We start from the raw sequence: 13,055 nt of genomic DNA, 5'->3' as shown, positions 1-13,055 counted from the left end.
TCCAAGCAGCCTGGTACCCTTGGAACGCCACCCTTCTGGACCGAGGTGTCCTCAGGAAGTACTCTGTTAGGCGCTTTTCCACCATCTTCCCTTCAACACTCGGCAAGGATATTATTCTAAACTCCTGATGTTCTTGGAGGTCTCTTCTTTTGGAATCCACACTCCGTTTGCATACTTCCATTGTTTGGGCACTTTGCCTCTCTTGAGGACCTTGAGGGCTCTCCACAGCCGCCGGAGAAGCTGGGGGCAGCGTTTGTAGATGGTGCTACTCGGACCAGGCGCTGAGCCAGCTCTGGCTTTCTTGACCATTTGCTAAACCTCCTTCAAAAGAAGCTCTTGAAGGTCGAAAGCCTCTGTTGGTTCTGTGGGGGCAATGAGGGCATCACAGTCTCCCAGTTCAACTTCTCTGTCTGTGTTACTGAAGGTGCTTCAAAGATGGTGGTTCAACTGTTCCTTGGTGCAGGACAGCTTTCCGCTTCTCACCTGACCCAGCAGCTGTTTGGTGAACTGAAGTGGGTTACTGATAAATGCAGATCTTTTCTGTGCTCTTTAATAAAATAGCAAATTAGGGTAAAAGAAATCCAAAAACCTGGTAAGCAAGCATCTGTGTTCTCTTTTCCTGATATTTGGCCAGAAAATGAAACTTTGCACTTTCTTCTTATTTTGCTTTGATCTGCAGTTCTATAACCCATATCATAGATCAAAACTTTATGTATTTGCATTTCAACCCAAGTAATTCACTGTGTCTTACTTTATGAAGCCATTGTTTACAAAAATCAGAATCAGGTTTATTATCACCGGCATGTGTCGTGAAACTTGTTAACCTAGCAACAACGGTTCAATGCAATACATGGTCTAGAGAAAAAAAATGAATCAATCAGTTACAGTATATGTATATTGGAGATTAAAAATTATGCAAAAACAGAAATAATATAGATTGAAAAAGTGAGGTGGCATTCCTGGGTTCAATGTCCATTTAGGAATTGGATGGCTGAGGGGAAGAAGCTGTTCTGGAATCGCTGAGTGTGTGTCTTCAGGCTTCTGTACCACCTACCTAGTGTTGCTACTCCACAAATTTATCAGAGTAGCTACTTAATATTGATGTTAGTATTAGAAGAAATTCATGACTTCTGTGCCATAGTGAAATATGAGAAAGTGAATGTAATTGCCATTAAAGCTCAGCTCCAAGTTTTGCAGAAAATGAATGAGTTTTTTTTAATTATAATGGAATATACATTGCTAATACTACATATCTGTGCAGTTTCCACAAAAGTTATATAGAACCTGATAACTTTATGATCTGTGCTTTCAAAATTTTTGTATTTTTAGATGGAAATGAAGAAAACTGCAAAGAGAAAAAGCGACAGGCTGGCGTGGGCCATGAACTGCAGACCAGTGAACGGAATCCAGCTGATGGGTCATCCAGTACTGAAGACCTGGCTTGTGACTTAAGCATGCTGAACAGTGGAACCATTGAGCTTGTCTGCCAGGTTGAGAAGTGTGCTCAGGATGCAGATCCAGACTCAACTCCTGAGATTCAGGAAGCTCAACAGCAAGGCTCGGAAGATACAAATACAGCAGAAAATTGTGTGAGAAAAGAGGAGGCAGCAACTGTGGATCATGCCTATACAGCTGCCGACAGGAAAACCAAAGGAGAGAAGGCTGACAAGGTCTTATCTCTTCCTCCGAAACGATCATCAGCTCGGAAGAGAATATTGCCAAAATTGCCAACAGAGCTGGTGGACAACACCCAGCAGCAACTTCGTTCTAAGATGAGCCACGGTAGATCATTCTCATCCATTCCTTCTCCAGTTTCGCTTTCTAATATTTCTGCAGAATCTTTGTATTCTTTAGACATATTGAGCATTAAGGACTATCCTCAGAAAATGCAGTTTAGGACTCAGAATAATGACATTTCATTTATTGCAAGGAATAGTATTCCATTTGAAAGGCTCAATGCCCTCAATTCATATGAGCACATCTACAAGGTCTCCAGTGTGGAGGCAATAAATAAGAATCTGTCCAACAGTCATAACTCCACATTTGATGAGAATGCAGAACAAGTACTAAGATACTCTTCCACTTTAGGGAAAAAGTCTTCCATTAAAAAGCTGAAAGCTAAAGTTTCAACAGTATCGGTTCCTTCTCCAGGCATAAGTAGCCAAATAAGCCCTTTTGCCTCAAGTGGAATTTTATTAGAACCAAGTGCTACAGTGGGACACTACAGTAACTGTGCTCCAGAAGCTGAAGGAAATGATTTGTTTTCCACGATTAATCATATTTCAGCAGCAGGAAGAACTGCTGGTAGTAATCAGAGAAATGATTCCAAACAAAGTCATTCCCCTGGTGTAAATGATTTATCTCAAAGTCGTGGTCTGCAGTTTAGAAATATCACAAAACACTGTGAAGATGAAGATTGTGAGCCATTGCCTCCCATCAGACCGACGGAGAGATTTCCTGGAGATCGACAGGTATTTTGTCAGTGCTCTAACTATTCCTAGGTGTAATTTTCTGTGTCTGTTTGCTTACAGTATTGTAGTTTTCCAGTCATTGAAATCAAATTCTATAAAGGCATGAAAAAAAATGCAATTGTGTAGATCTAAGCCAAAAAAAAAAGACATTGCTGGGACTCAACAAGTTGGGCAGCATCTATGGAAAGAGAAACAAAATTCACATTACAGGGTCAAAAGCCTTTTATCAGATTTCTTCAGAAGGAAACATTAGTACTTCTTGCTTCATTGCAGACCAGTTGAATGTTTTCAGCATGCTTTTAGTTTTATTGTCTCTGAGGCCATTGCGTACGAAGTCATTATTTCATGTAAGGTCATGTCTTAAAAGTTTGATCACCTTTTTTGATCACCATAATTTTGATCACCTTTGCTCTTAAAAGACTGGGTGTGCACAAACAATGTCTTAGTTGTTTGTAAAATGGTGTTAAAATTGTAATGTTTCAAACCAGTTGCAAGCAATATAAATTATAACCTCAGGACTGAACATGAAAGTAAGATTTTTACTAAGGTAATGACAGTTTTCCAGCAATTTTATGCGTGTTATTTCTGAAAGCGTGCAAAGCTTAAGTTTCATTTTTCTTCAGTAATATATTACTTTGCAGTATTTTATGTATTGATCTTGTTAAAATATTCTTGTCTTTCTGTCCTTATTGTTGGATATGGTGATATTATAATCCAGAGATTCTTTGGAAGTCAGGAATGAGGTGTAAAGCTTGGTTTTGTGGTTGTTTTTCGGTGCTATTGGAACAAAAAGTGAACATAGAATAAAGAACAAAGAAGTTATGATCATCTAATAGTAAAAAGACATTCCATCGATAAGAAGTGACCTACAAAATAATCAGGTTCAGGGGAATGGGACAGAACTACAAAGAAACATTTTACTAAAAGTTCACTGAACAATTACACACACATAGGTGATTATATAAAGATGTCAGGAAGCTTAAGAAAGTTAAACACAATGAAAAATAACAATTTAACTCCAGTCCAACAGTATGTATTTCTGATGATAATCTATCTCTTTATAGCATGATTTCTGCCTTGATTTTTTTTACATATAAACTCCTCCATGTTAAAATGAATGACTGAGTTCCAGGCCTTCACACTGAAGTTGATTGTAAAGTGCACCAGCAGCCTATTTTTCTAATGATTTCATCTTTCTTTTGAGAGGCCACTTTTGCCTCTGCTCGCTTTTACAACTCAACCTGCAGGTTAACCACATAAACAATCTCAGACACAAACTCTCACTCTACCCTCTACAGTTTTTGAACTGAGATTTCAACCTGCTATTTCATCCCCTCATAAAAACTGTAATCAGTGGGTTATCATTTGGAAATCAAAGTGAAACTTGTGCTGTGGTAATGTTTTCAAAGAAGCATTAAATATGTTTCAGTGTGACAAAACTGCGTTATTTCTTTATTCATTTACATATAAATTCTTCAAGTCGGAAATAATATCTATTCCTTAATCTTAACTTAATCAAATGATTTTACTGCTTTGTATGTGATGCTGCAAAGTAATCCAGTTCAAACTATTTTCTGCTAATGACTGCAACAGCTCTGCTCCCCTAAGTGACCACCATCCTATGGCTGTTGCGCAGTTTTTAAAATCTCAGAGTCCAGATCATTGCAAGCAATACATTTTCAGCACCAGCATGATGAGTGTCAGGCAGCTTACTACTTGTGAGACTAATCCATAGCAAAGAAGCTTTTTACAATCATTAATCATCATTGGTCAGCAATATCCTATTTAGAAATAATTGTCCCTTAAAAATTTGGAGTGCAAATAGATTTTTGAAACTTCTTTTTTCTGAATAATGTATTGCATTGCTTCGCATTCATTGAAATGGACAAGTATTCAAATATAATCAATTGATAAACCAGTCCCTAGTATTCTTTGAGGGTGATATTTCTATTGTGAGATGATACAAAATGGAGCATTATTTTCTGTTTGTGTTTAAAGTCTTTAATTTGAAGTGCAAATGTACTGAAATAAAATGCTTAGACTATACAATCAATTTGTTTCATACTAACTCCTGAAAGAGAATCACTTAAGTTCCATTCTTTCTTCTTATTTCGCTATAGCCGTCCAACTTAATAGTAGCTTCTCTCACATGTCTTTCAAGTCCTTTTTGAATCTTTTGCTACTTGACTATGCTAAGAAAAAATTTACCGGAACATTCTTGAGCTCGGAAGGGAAGTCAGAACCGCACCAAAGAGAACATGCAAACTTGGCAGTGAGAGTGTGTGGTCAGGATAGAACCTGGGGTCCAGGAGTATGGGGCAGCAGCATTAATGCTGCACCACATTGCTACCTTTCAAATTTCTTGAGCACTATGCAGTCCAACTACTTCTTTGACTAGGTGAAGCTCACATGCATCTCTTCCGACCTTGTCCACTGCATTCGGTGATCCCGATGTGGCCTCATCTGCAGTGGTGAGACGAAGCTTAGACCCAGTGACCATTTCACTGGACACCTACACTCAGTCCACAGCGGCTATCCTGAACTCCCAGTTACAGATCATTTCAACTCCCCTTTCCATTTTCACTCTAATCTGGCCATCCCTGGCCACCTCTATCGCCAGGATGAATCCCAGTGAAAACTGGATGAGTGGCACCTTATATTCCGCCTGTGCAGTCTCTAACCAAATGGCATGAACACGAGTTTTCCAATTTTATTATACCCCCATCTGTTTCCTTTTTCTCCCCTACGTCTTCTTCCCTTCCCTCTGTTATACCCCCATTTCTTATCTGCAGTCCTTTCAATTTTGTCCCATTTCTCACCCTTGCCCCCCACCCAGCTCCCCTTTTCCCATCTTCCTCCCCCTCCCCCAGTTCCATCCATCCAGTTTGCACGTTCCATCACTCCACTCGTCCGCCTCCCCCTCACCCCGCAATCTCTCTCTGAACAGCTCCCATACCTACCTCGTTTACCTTTCTGAATCCAGCTCTGGTAGCGATTTGTGTTGCTGTTTATCTTCCTCCAGTAGCTGTTTCCCACCTTCACACTCCCTCCCCCATCTTGATCTGTCTTTTTTTTAATATTCTCCTCTTTTTTCATCTGCTTCATTCACCTACCACAGTTTCCTGGCTCCAGTACATTCCCCGCTGCCCTGCCCTGCTCATCTCTCCTACCTGGTACTACCTGACAGCCATCCCACGCCCCCCCTCAGTCCGCCAGTCGCCTCTGAATCCTTTCTCAGCACTACCCTACTCTTTATGCTAATTGTCTCACTTCTCCACTCTCAATCCTGATATATGGTTTTGACCCAAACCTTGGACAATTTCTTTCCTTCCACAGGTGCTGTGCAACCCGTTGAATTCTTCCAGCACATTGGTTGTTGCTCCTACCATTCCACAACTCTTGATGAAATTGGAATTTACTAGCCTCACACTTCCAAAGAGTGCATTCATTATTTGCATTCAAACTGTCTCACCATGATTATTTCTTCTGAGTACCAAAAACAACCAGGTTGACTAAGCTTTGCTTCTCTCATTTCTGTTTCCAAACTTGCAGTTAACATCAGTGCTCATAGCATAGTGGCTTACTAATACGGTGGGGCAGGTATGTCCAGATGCTCACTCTGGTTCTTTTCCTTAAAATAGTGCATTTCCCTTGAGGATCTTCTTGCTGAAGATAATAAATCTCTGAAGGATTATGAACTGTGGGCTCTCTGCCATGAGTGTTTGATCAGTCTGAAGCAATGCAACGATTATCCAGGTATTACTGCACAATAGCATCTGATAACGTTCCTCCAGAGATCTTTGTTTGAATTGTGCATGTTTGTTTCTTTTTCGTAGGCCTCGCAGTACCATTAACTGTGGTATTGAGAGCCCTTACATTTGTGTGTGCAATATATAGCAGGAACAGCAGGATTGTTGTGATATTTTAATTGTTGTTGGGTAATAAATATTGCTTCATGTAATTTACTTTTTAAAATTCTTCTTTAATCTGATTTGTTACCATAGTTACATTTGTAATATCAGTGCCAATGTGCGATTGTTATATTGGTGACCTCTGCTTAGACGGCAACAAAAATAATTGATATAATTAAAAGGCATTTGCTAAACAGTATGCAAATGTGACCTACATGTGCATGAAAGCTTAATGCAGTTGATTGTTGTGTACTGTTAATTATAGTAGCCAGACCACTAAAGAATTGGCCCGTGTATTGCAAATTAATCTCAGTCAGCAAAGATGCTACGACCAGGGAAGAGGGCAATCTCATTCCTATCATAGGACCATAAGATATAAGAGCAGAATTAGGCTATTCGGCCTATCAAGTCTGCTCTGCCATTTCATCATGACTGATCCATTTTCCCTCTCAGCCCCAATCTCCTGCCTTTTCCCCGTATTCCTTCGTGCCCTGACTAATCAAGAAACTGTCAACCTCAGCTTTAAATATAGGTAAAGACTTGGCCTCCACAGCCACTTGTGGCAATGAATTCCACTGATTCACCACTCTGTAGCCAAAGAAATTCCTCCTCATCTCCATTCTAAAAGGACACCCCTCTATTCTGAGGCTGTGTCCTCGGGTCTTAGACTGTCCCTCATGGGAAATAGCCTCTGCACATCCACTCTATTGAGGTCTTTCAACATTCAGTAGTTTTCAATGATGTCACCCTTTATTCTCCTGAATTGCAGTGAGTAGAGGCCCAAAGCCATCAAACACTCTTCATATGATAAGCCTTTCAATTATTGGCCAATGTTTCCTGTGGAAAATTAGATATTTGAATCATCTAAATTTGAACAGTCTGCTGAAATCCACTGCCATATCTCTGAATAGATATCCATTGTTTTAGATACCAGTTGCCACCTGATATCTTGGTTGTATCTAGGTAGGACAAGATATTTGGGAGAAAATTAGTGTAGCTGTAGGCCTTGGAAAAGTTACTAGAATTTCAATAACTTGCCAAGAAACAGCAATTATCTTCTTAAAATGTGAACAAATATTTCATCTGATTTATTCTCAAACCAAGATATGTGCTTCCTTAAGAAAGTAGCACACTCAAGGTTTGGCATTCATTCATCATTGTATAAAATTGCCATTTTTATAACTATTTTGAGCTTTTGCCAAATGTAAGTAAGCATAGACTCTTGTATTCTCTGAGGAACACATCATACCATAATTATTCACATTATTTCATGTCACGAAAGAGTTTGGGGAACTTCCCATTTTATAATTCTCTTGTCATATTTTGACTTATCTAAATGTTTTTATTTGATTTTAAACTTTTGAAAGTAACAAAACAATAAGGGAGATTGTTTAAAATTATAAAGTGCCACTTTTTTTTCTCTTGAAAGAATAAATTTGTTCTCAAATTGCTTTCTGCTAACACAGTTACAGATTTTCTCTTGTAATTATTTCTCAATGAAATACAGTGTTGCTATTTGTAAATTATTTCTACCGGAATAAGGATACTACACGACAAAGAGTCTCATTTCATCGCCTGCCTTTCCACTGTAACATATGAACTCCTCTTGCAGAACTGTTTCTTGAGAATTTGCATAAAACAGGTTTTAATTTTGAAAAGAAAAAATTTTAAGTGTTAAGAAATCTAAACTTACATGTTTGTAGAACAAGGTCTAGTTACACTTGATACCAACTTTCCTGACATATCATAGGGGAGAAATGAATATGATCTAAAGAGAGAAATGTGAGTGGTTGATGTGATTCAGCCTTAGAATTTATTCTTCCCAGTCTTAATGTATAGAAATTCCTTCCTGAATATCTGAAGGATTCCTTGTTTTCCATGTTTTATTTTTCATTCAGTGCATTGATTTACGCTTTGTGGGTTTCTTGCCCCTGTGGCTTCTGATTTATGGTTTCACTGAGTACATCTTTTTAGTGTAATGATGCTATTTTCAGCCTTTTAGGGAACTGAAATGAAAAGTAGAATTTTATTATTTCCTTTGAAGGGTTCTGCTCTGCTTTATCGCCCAGGTGTATTGCTAACAGATCCTTCTCCATTAAATTACATTTGATAACTGTCGGACACATTTGCCTTTTAACTCTTTCCTGAAATTGACATGATAAATAGTTTAATAGAACCAAGGGTTAGGTATCTGTAGATTCTGTGTAAAATTGGAACATAGATCAGTATAGCACAATATGGACCCTTTAAATGATGTGTCGATCAATATAAATCAACTCCACTATCAATCTACCCCTTCTTTCCTATACAATTCATAACCCTCCATTTTCTTACATCCATGTGTCTTTTAAATGTACTTTTTGTATCAACTTTACTATAGGACTTAGTGAATAAAACACACTAAGTTGTTTTAACTGCTTAACAAAAGCAGGAGCCCTTTACTTCCATTACGAACAAACCAAACGCAGTCACCTTACACTGAAGTCATTACGTCAGGCACTCTCTTAAAGTGAACACAAGGACAGTAATTATGAATTATGTGGAATAATTTACAGTCTCCATTATGAACAATATGTGTCATCTGTCACCCTTGACATTAACCTACACCACCATCATTGGCAGCACATTGCAGGCACCTACCAATTTCTGAGTGTTTAAAAAAAACATCTTCTGACATCTCCCCTAACCTTTCCTCCACTCATATTAAACAGATGTCTTCTTGTATTGGCCCGTGTTGCCGTGGGGAAAAGGTGCTGGCTGTCCACTCTATTAATGCCCCTCATAATCTTATACACCTCTGACATGTCAGCACTCATCCTCTATTGCTCCAAAGTGAAAAACCCTAGCCCCGTAATCTAGGCAGCATTCTGGTAAATCTCCTCTGCATCCTGCAATCTCTCTAAAGTTTTCACATCCTTCTTACATTGAGGCAACAAGAAATGAACACAATACTGTGGTCTAACATGAGTTTTATAGAATTATAACTTTGCCTTGTGACTCTTGAACTTGGTACCCCAATTAATAAAGGTCAGCACACCAGGTGCCTTCTTATCCACCCTATCAACTTACAAGATGACTTAGAGGATTTATCGACTTGCCCCCCCACCACAAGATCTCTCTGTTCCTCCATTACTAAGACCCCTGCTATTAATTTTGTACTCTACCTTTAAGTTTGATCTTCCAACGTATATCTCTTCACATTTTTCTGAACTTCATCTGCCACTTCTCTGCCCAACTCAGTGCTGTCTATATCCTGCTGTGACCAATGGCATCCTTCTGTACCATGTACAAATTCTCCAAGTTCCATGTCCAGTGCAATCTTATTAACTCACCCCTCCATCATCTCATCCAAGTCATTTGTTAACTGTGCAAAGAGCAGGGATTCCAGAACAGTTCCTTGCAGAACACCATTAGTTACTGACCTCCAGGCACAATATGCTTCACCTGCTACCATTCTCTGCATTCTGTGGGCAAGCCAATTCTGAATCCAGGCAGGCAAGTTTCCCTGATCCCATGTCACAATATTACACTGTGACATAAAGTATTATTTAGGAGTTAAGACCAGACTTTTATACAATTACTTAAATGCAGCTGTCCTTGTTTCCTTTCATCAAATTATGATATTCTGTAATTTGCTCATCATCTAGGTTCCAAACACTATTTCTCACGGCTTTGCCTTTCCTCATTCAGTTTTTAGCTCAATCCTGATGAAGGGTCTCAACCCAAAACAAAGCTTTTTATTTCCCTCCTTAGATAATGCCTGACCTGCTGAGATACTCCAGCATTTTGTTTGTGTGTGTGTGCGTGCATGCGTGTGTGTGTGTGTGTGTTGCTCAAGATTTCCAGCATCTACAGAAACTCTTGTGTCACATTTAAATTTTTCCTTGTTTTATCAAAACATTTCTCTGGGTCTTCAGTCTCATTTTCCAGCATCTATTAATTTGCTTACCAATATGCTTTACCGCTTAATATGTAGTCTTTGATGTCACAGAGTCATAGAAAAGTACAACACAGAAACAGGCCAATTGGCCCATCTAGCCCATGCTGAAACATTTAAACTGCTTACTCCCATCAACCTGCACTGTGACCTTAGCCCTCCACACCCCTACCATTCATGTACTTATCCAAACTTCTCTTAGGTGTTGAAATTGAGCTTGCATGCTCCACTTGCACTGGAAGCTCATTCCACACTATCACCAACCTCTGAGTGAAGAAGTTTCCCCTCATGTTCCCTTAAACTTTATAATAGCATCAGCATAATAAAACAACACTCGTATGACACTTCAACTGCAGAATTAGCCAATGCACATGCTAAATGACAGGTACGTAGTTGTGACATCATTCTAATTGTGAAATGGACAGTTAACAATTTCAGAAGAAATCAGAATCAGGTTTATTATCACTGGCATATTACGTGAAATTTGTTAACTTGGCAGCAGCAGCTCAATGCAATACATAATATAGAAGAGAGGGAAAATAAATAAGTCCATTACAGTATACTTATATTGAGTAGATTTTAAAACATGCAAAAAACAGAAATAATATATATTAAAAAATGTGAGGTAGTATCCAAGGGTTCAAGGCTCATTTAGGAATTGGAGGGCAGAGGAGAAGAAGTTGTTCCTGAATCGATGAGTGTGTGCATTCAGGCTTCTGTACCTCCTGCCTGATGGTAACAGTGAGAAAAGGACATGCCCTGGATGCTGGAGGTCCTTAAAAATGGACACTGCCTTTCTGAGACACCGCTCCCCAAAGATGTCCTAGGTACTTTGTAGGCTAGTACCCAAGATGGAGCTGACTAGATTTACGACCCTCTGCAGCTTTTTTTGGTCCTGTGCAGTAGCCCCCCACCCCCCATACCAGATAGTGATGCAGCCTGTCAGAATGCTCTCCACAGTACATCTATAGAAGTTTTTGAGTGTATTTGTTGACATGCCAAATCTCTTCAAACTCCTAGTGAGGTATAGCCGCTGTCTTGCCTTCTTTATAACTACATCGATATGTTGGGACCAGGTTAGATCCTCAGAGATTTTGACACCCAGGAACTTCAAATTGTTCACCCTCTGCACTTTTGATCCTTCTATGAGGATTGGTATGTGTTCCTTCGTCTTACCCTTCCTGAAGTCCACAATCAGCTCTTTCATCTTACATACCTCAATCCTGTAGGCCCTCTCAACACCACCTGAGTTATTAAACTTTAAAATTAATAATAAGTAGATATTAGTAACAGTATGGTAATTCATTTTTTGTATTTTTTAGAGTATTTATGTCTGGAATCTGCGTACATTAATTCTAGTGGTGAAGTTCTATTTGTATCATCAGTGAACAATGGTATGGCACACTTTTTTTTGTTCTGAATAAGAAAATAAATAATATCAGTTACTAAATTTATTACTAAAGTAATAAATAGTATCACAGCTACTGTGAGCTTTGATCATGATATGCTTTCTTTTGCCTTAGGAAACCTGGATTCATTCTTTCTGGCACCGGAATATGTAAAGCATGGAATTATTACTGAAAAGGTTTGTTAATTAAACTGAGAATGTTTCTATATTTAATCATATGAATGGCCTGCAGATCTTTTGAATGAAAATATTTTCTCCACAGGTCTGTGTTTATGGAGTTGCTGCCATTTTGTGGGCAGCTGCGAAATTCAATGCTCCAGTGAATCAAAAGTTACCTTTGTCCAAAAATCTCAAGAAGTTGCTGCTGGATATGGCGAAGAGGAATTCTGCAGAAAGGCCTTCGATTACAGATGCACTCAAGGTATAAATGTCGGTTCAATTACTCTGGACAGCAGTCTCTGTTTTTCAGTAAATTACACCAAAGTTGTATCTTAATTAGCATTAAAAATAAATTCCTCAATTTCTATCAGTACCTTTTCCTGGCAGTTCCTATGTATGTATTCCAAGCTGTGCAGTTGTAATGAAGCCATCATTGGTTCTACACCACCATCTATTTGCATTTGTGATCTAACTTCCAGGCTTTGTCAGTTTGAGATTAATAGAAGCTAAGTATTTAGACTTTGGAGACATTCAGGGATATTCAGTTTAATCAAGAATACCATCATCTTGAATGATGATAAAAGCTCAACAAAAAAATAGATATTATTTGTATAATGTTTGCAATAAAAGGTCTGCTATTTTCTGTCTGAAAATCTGAGCTATTCTACAGCCATTACTGAGCAGTAGCGAAGGCAGTAAGTTGTTATATCATCTCAACACACTAAAATATATTAGTGCTCTTAAGAATTGAGCGTTAAATAATATAATGTAACAAGTAGAGGGGCACACGTACAGAGTAATAATACTATAATTTAAAGTGGAAGACCCATGAGTGGGAATGAGGCCTTTAAACTATGGTTAACCAACATATTTTTGCTATTCCTAGAACAAAATCCAATTGGCACAAATTTTTGAGGTGAATTTCTATGTTAACTTGGGTTTGTGTATTCATTGAGTTTTGAATATCCCAAGGCAGTTCTTCACTCAAAAAAATTACAAGGACATCGTTGGGACTTGAGGTGTCTGAATTAATAGAGAAAGGTTGACTGGATTAAGACTTTATTCCCTGGAGCATAGGATAATGAGGGGAGATTTGATAGAGGTATACAAAATTATGAGGGGTATATATATAGGATTTTTGAAGCGGGCTTTTTCCACAGAGGTTGGGT

The 13,055-nt window shown here is 38.6% G+C and overlaps 1 protein-coding gene across 5 annotated transcripts in view; it reads left to right on the top strand.

Moving 5' to 3' along the window:
- Nucleotides 1–13,055, top strand: part of LOC132379566 (kinase non-catalytic C-lobe domain-containing protein 1) — a 154,117-nt gene that overhangs the window by 63,573 nt on the left and 77,489 nt on the right. For all 5 annotated transcript variants that reach the window (XM_059947624.1, XM_059947627.1, XM_059947626.1 and 2 more), the window contains 5 exons: nucleotides 1,330–2,471; nucleotides 6,113–6,227; nucleotides 11,642–11,713; nucleotides 11,843–11,904; nucleotides 11,990–12,148. In XM_059947624.1, coding sequence (XP_059803607.1) covers nucleotides 1,330–2,471; nucleotides 6,113–6,227; nucleotides 11,642–11,713; nucleotides 11,843–11,904; nucleotides 11,990–12,148 — 1,550 coding nt within the window. The remainder of the gene's footprint in view (nucleotides 1–1,329; nucleotides 2,472–6,112; nucleotides 6,228–11,641; nucleotides 11,714–11,842; nucleotides 11,905–11,989; nucleotides 12,149–13,055) is intronic.

Source organism: Hypanus sabinus, chromosome 22, assembly GCF_030144855.1.
Source record: "Hypanus sabinus isolate sHypSab1 chromosome 22, sHypSab1.hap1, whole genome shotgun sequence".
In the NCBI taxonomy this organism is placed as follows: domain Eukaryota; kingdom Metazoa; phylum Chordata; class Chondrichthyes; order Myliobatiformes; family Dasyatidae; genus Hypanus; species Hypanus sabinus.
Note: the sequence above shows the minus strand (reverse complement) of the source record. Positions and strands in the feature narration are given on the sequence as shown.